We start from the raw sequence: 6,073 nt of genomic DNA, 5'->3' as shown, positions 1-6,073 counted from the left end.
CTCGGATTAGCATGGAGCGGCACCGGAACCGGAACGATTCGTTTTCGTCACGTTTGACACTGTGTAATTGTTATAACATTTTTTTTTTAAATGCACTTTCCAACTTCACCTCTAGGGGTGTTTTCGGCATCCTTGCGATTAATTAGAAACGGTTAAATGTTTATTTTGAGAGATACGTTGCTGAGAAATATGAGAAAACAAACGTACGAACGAGTCGATCTCGGTGAGTGACGGCTAATTATGACGTAGTCACGTCAGCGACAGGGTTGGTCACAGGGAGGCGTGCACGAGAAACTCAACTAGTCTCAACTAACAACAAGCTTAAACAGGTTTAAACAAGCGACTAACTTGCTTGGACACAATAAACTTTTCGGCTCTATAAACTGGTCAAGCATCGATTATTCAAATGAAAATGAAAACAAACGCAGTTTGAATGAACTAGAACTCCGGCTGCTGGTTCGGTGCAACACTTAAAAACGCCCCTGACTGCATTTTGTCATTCATTTTCATGGAACGAATGAAGGAATACATTTCCATATCGGTGGCAACAGGACCTCATTTCTGTTGTATTTGTTGGAGATGTGGTGACTTTCAGTCCAAGAGAACCAACGAAAAGACAGCTGACCAAAACTAAAAGAGGCATCAGAAAGTCTGAAACTAAATTTAACTTTACTAGGTTTCTGCCTCAAACTGCGTGAGACTGATAAGCATCATCATTACGGTTATTGTTCCTTCCTTTTTGGTCCTCACCTCAAAAATGTAATCGAGCTGTGGCATCAGGGCCAACTGAAGGATGGGACCCTCGGGGATTCATTCTCTGCTGATAGACAGCCAGTCTTTTTTCTGTGGTGGCTAATCTGTGCTGTCTGGAGGGGTGGGTGGTGGGTGGGACAGAAGCAAACAAGCAAAAAAATTAAGAAAGTATAAGGTGAGGTCTTGATCAGCAACAGCCAGAACATTTGTCTCATTCTAATAACAATATTAACACATTTCAGTGGTTAAGAGCAAACGATGGCAACAAGAACCAATTACACACATCTACTGTGGCCAAATGTTTTTAGACTTTTTAAATTAGCATTTCTTTTGCACTACTGATTTTTGTGCTCGGAACTTCCTGTGTGGACTGAGGCGGCTCCGTCGGCTACCCTTACACTCCTTTGTCACAGGGAGACACACTGAGAAAACACACTTCCCATTAAACAGAGGGCTCAGAGGGGATTATCAGGGGATTATCTGATTAGCCGACAACACAAAACACCCCCCTGCCCTCCCCCGCCCTTTCTCTCTCTCTTCCTCTCTCTCGCACATACACACTTCACTGGACACAGCCACCTCTTTCCAAAAAACATTGAGTGTTTCAATAAAAGACGACTGACGTGGCAAAGACAAGTGATATATTAAGAAGCATTATTCTCGTCTTTATTGAAAGAGACACATTACAGTAGAAGACTCTGTATGAAGTAAAATTTTTCAACAACGGTACTGTACAGCCAACAAAAAGTCATTAACAACAACAATAATAACAATAATAATAATTAGAATAACAATAAGGACAATAGTGTTTCTGGATGAAAAAACTCATTGAAGTTAAGAACAAAACATGGGGCGAGACGTCAGAGGGAAAATATACAAAAAAAAAAAAAAAATCCAACGTAGGTCTCAGGGGGCGGAGTCTGTCTCAGTGGGGGCGTTCATAAATAATAACGGGGACATCCCCTGGTGAGTGGAACTGAGGGTGAAGGCTATGGAAGGTAACACACAAACCAAACGTTGACCTTGATGAGTTGTTTCCTCTGATTTTTGTTGAGTAAGTCTATGTACAGATGATGCAGACATGAAATACTGGCGTTGTCAGTTTTCCCGCAGCAGCTTCGTTTGAACTAGACGACATTAGGATTAAACTTTTACGCAGTGCTCTTTGCCGTCAGAAGGCTGCGACCGCTAATAAATACTAGCTGCTAGGTGTGTTTCATCTCCCAACTTGATTTCTGTTGCCCCCCCATATACTACACTGGGGCTGAAGGGGCTCTCTGGCTAAGATGGGCAACAATAACAATGCCTTGTGTTCAGCGCTAGCGAAACTAGCACAGGTGATCTTTAAAAGGAACTCAAACTGAAATCAAAAGGAGGAAAAACTGTGAGAGGACATTACAATGCAGCTGTTAGCTATTAGCAAAAAAAAAAAATCTGTTTGATCTTATAAACTTAGACAATGCTATTTTCTATAGCTACAAAGGCTAGCTAAGATTTTTTTGTTTGTTTTCCCCCCCCCCCTAAGATAGAGAGATGTGGCAGCGAGGTCTTAACATCACATGCTGGGTTTGGTCGGCCTATTAGGAAACTGTTGTTGCTAGCTGGCTCGCTAGTAGCGGTTAGCGATGTCATTAGCTGCTCGATAGAAGGGCCTGGGGAAAGACGCCGCCGCTTGGAAAAGACTGGAAAGAGTGACATTTGATGTCGATTAAAAGAGGACAGGAAAAGCCGCAGTGAGGAACGATGAGACGGACTGAACTTGATTTAGTGCATTTGTGTCATAAATAAAAAGGACGTAATTTCAGTTAGTTTAGTTTGGCATTTCCACCGGTTAAAGCATCATTTTAGCGATGACGCGAGGAGGAAGAAGAGGAGGAGGAGGAAGAGGAGGAGAACGAAGAGGCTCGTGGCACACAGCGTGGTAAGGTTGGATATTAAGTCATGTCAAGGCAGGTGTGTAACAACAAAAGAAATGATAAAATAAAAATATTTTTCTCAGGATTTCCACAAAGAGGATAAGATTGGCATATTTGTTTTCTGCATGTACCAACAATGTGGTGGTGGTGGTGGTTGATGGCGGGTAATCTTTTTTAATGCCTATTGCTTGGATACACAGACGGGGGGTTGAGAGCGGCTCCTCAACCTCTGCAGCAACCGGAGGGACACAAAAAAACAAAACAAAAAACGCACAGACGGACAACTTTGCAAAACGTCTGTAAAACATAAAAGAAAAGAAAACCACACGTACAAATGATGTCGTCGTCAAGCAGCTTTTTCTCCATCACTTTGCATTCAGTCTAGAGAGTAAAAAAAAAGACTCAGTCAAATCTACTTCAATATCACAGGGCCCAATTACGATCTTTGCTAAAGTAAAAAAAAAACTAAACAAAACAAAAGAAAAAAAAACACACTTTCGGCGAAAATTTCACTCGGCCTCAGGTTTAGAGTAATGTCTCAAAATGTTAATTTTTTTTATTTTTATATTTTTTATTCTTTTTCAGCGCAGCCTTGATGGAGAACATCCTGCACTACATTCTGTGCTAACGGCTAATTTCTCTCCTCTGATGCAAAAAAACTCGCACGTGGACGAGATTGAACGTTTTCTTTACGTGTATTTACACAACGTCACCGCTGGGGGGGGGGCAGCGGACGTGACGGCAACAAAAGGTTATTTACAACGCGGACGACGAAGACGAAGCCCTTCTTGTGATTCGCTGAGCACATGGGGGGTCGGGGGAAGGAGGGTGAGGGACTTCTCTGATTGGACGGGACAGAGAGTGGGGGGCGGGGGGGGAGTCATTCAAACATCTTTACAAGTGTAAAGATGACAGTAACAACACAGAAGTGACCTTTTGTATCTACACACAACACAAACTTTTTTTCTCTCTCCTAAAAAAAAGAAGTAAGAATGAGCTTTTTTTTTTTAGAGTCGTCATCCCTGTGATTGGTTCAGATTGACAGCAGATTACGTGAAGTGATTTCACGGATAAAAACAAACAAGTAGTAGAGGAAGGAGAAGAAGAAGAAGAAGCGGCTCGATTCCCTTTTCGCTCCGTGGAAGCTGCTTCCTTGTCTTTCCCGTTTCTTTCTTCTTTTTTTGAACTTTTTGGAACATGTTCAGAACAGACGGTGGGAATTCTTGGGAATATTTTTGCTGCCTGATGTGATGTTTTAACATTTTGAGGCTATTGGATGGGAAATGAGAAGCCGATTTTCAAGGTCATCGAGAAGGACGTGGCAATTTCTTTTCTTTTTTCTTTAGGATATGCTGTTTTAAAGAAAACATTCTGACATTTTGGAAGATTTTCAGTTCTGGTTGAACCCAAAGATCCCTCGTTCAAAGACTCTTCAGAAGCTCTGGATCACTGACAAGCGGCAGGTCCCTGAGCCTGAGCCAGAGCTTCTGGAGGCTTCGTAAATGTATACATCAAAAAACACACACACGCAAAAAAAAAAATAAAAATAAAATTCTCTTAAAGGAAAAAAAAAATAAAGTTATCCCTGTGTCGACATGTTGAACAGGTTGGTCCAGCGAACGCATCCACAAGGACACAATTTTCACAGGAGAAAAAAAAAAATGCCTCAATTTAGAATGTAAAAAAAAGTTCATGCAAACTATCACACGTTCATTTTTTTTTTTACCTCTAAGATCAGATTTTTCTTCACACCAAGATATTGTTCACATTTAAAAAAAAAAAATAATAAAGTTGCAAAAAATTCAGTCTGGGAAGTTCACAGAATTAGTAGAGTTAAAAAAAAAAAAAAAAAAAGAAAATCCAACAGGCAGGAAGGAAGTGGAAGTGCCGAGTGGCCGAGGTCTGAACCAATAGTGTCGAGTGTGTGTGTGTGTGTGTGTGTGTTCATGCCACAAAGACCCGCCCCCTCGTTTCCTTCAGGATATTTTCAGTCTCACAGTTTTTTTTTGTCCTCTTCGATATGTGTTTTTTTTCCTTCCTTCTTCCTCTTCCTAAGATTCTGATTGGCTGTCGTGCAGGAAACGGAGAGAAAATGTTTCCCTGATTCCGCCGCTGTAGTGTTTTCCTGACCTGAGGGTGGCGTCGCACGGTGGCCTGCTGGCCATTCGCTGTCGGAAGTCATGTGACCGCCCCCTCTCTCTCTCTTTCTCTCCCCACACCTATAGAGAAAAAAGCCATATTTTCCCCTATGCTTCTTCCTGATTGGATGCCGCCGTGGCCGCCGCCCCCAAGGTGGGCGGGGCTTCTGCTTTGTTTTTTAATTTGCAACAAGGTAGCGGTTCCACTGCAGAAAGGGCAGGGTCAGGATTCTCCCAGGAGGGAGGGTCGGAGCCCCGGTGATGATGTCATATGAGCGCGGTGGCTCCGCCCCCTACGCCGCTGGCGTTGCAGCTGTTGTTGCGGTTGGTGTTGCGGCGCGACAGGTTGGGCGTGGCCATGAGCGGGTGGCGCTCGTCGGGGCAGCCGTACTGCGCCAGCGTGTCCACGCACTCCTGGCTGGCGGCCTGCCGGGCATAAGCCAGGGCACTGTTGCCGTGGGCGTCCCTCGCCATCAGGTCCACGCCGTACTGCGCAGCAACAAGAACAAACAAAGGTAATCAGAGTCAGAATCAGGGAGACGTTTCACAATAATCGATCAATTATCTTTTTTTTTTTGAGTATTATTTATTTTAACTTTCTCAAACGCAACTTATTCCTACAAATGAGGTAACTTAAAAAATAAAGACAAGCAATTTTATAAATAGTGTAAAATGTAAAAATGTAAAATGTTGAGAGAAGTACACAATAAGATCACAAATGTTACACTGTGGTGCATAGGTCACAGCAACATCTGTTTCTTGTGGTTGTTTTATACACTCATTTACATATGTAAATAACTTGTATGCATATATGCATGCATGTATATATGTATATGTATATGTATGTATATATATATACATATATATATATATATATATATATACATACATATATATATATATATATATATATATATATATATATATATATATATATATATATATATATATATATATATATACATATATATATATATATATAAATATATATACAAAGATATATATGAATTATTGTTTATTTATTTTCACTCTTTGCACTGTTGCTGTTGTAGCATGCAAATTTCCCCAATAAAGGAATTCTTCTTCTTCTCAAAGGTCCAGTGTGTAAAATCTTTGAGGAAGCCCACCTGACAGTGCGTTTCCTATTCAGCCCACTGTCAGGTGGGCTTACTTAAAAATGGCGGTGCAAGATGGCAGCTAACTTGGAGCCAGACGCTTATTGCTCTGTGTATATTCTGACATATATGAGAAGCCTCCTATGGGCAG

The 6,073-nt window shown here is 41.5% G+C and overlaps 1 protein-coding gene across 1 annotated transcript in view; it reads right to left on the bottom strand.

The window, feature by feature from the left end:
- Positions 1 to 1,393: 1,393 nt before the first annotated feature.
- Positions 1,394 to 6,073, bottom strand: part of LOC142903094 (arf-GAP with GTPase, ANK repeat and PH domain-containing protein 1-like) — an 80,697-nt gene continuing 76,017 nt past the window's right edge. The window contains exon 19 of the mRNA XM_076048542.1: positions 1,394 to 5,296. Coding sequence (XP_075904657.1) covers positions 5,075 to 5,296 — 222 coding nt within the window. The 3' untranslated portion in view covers positions 1,394 to 5,074. The remainder of the gene's footprint in view (positions 5,297 to 6,073) is intronic.

This window comes from Nelusetta ayraudi, unplaced genomic scaffold (assembly GCF_046127955.1).
Source record: "Nelusetta ayraudi isolate G7.1 ecotype Tasmania unplaced genomic scaffold, CSIRO-AGI_Nayr_v1 ptg000106l, whole genome shotgun sequence".
In the NCBI taxonomy this organism is placed as follows: Eukaryota; Metazoa; Chordata; class Actinopteri; order Tetraodontiformes; family Monacanthidae; genus Nelusetta; species Nelusetta ayraudi.
Note: the sequence above shows the minus strand (reverse complement) of the source record. Positions and strands in the feature narration are given on the sequence as shown.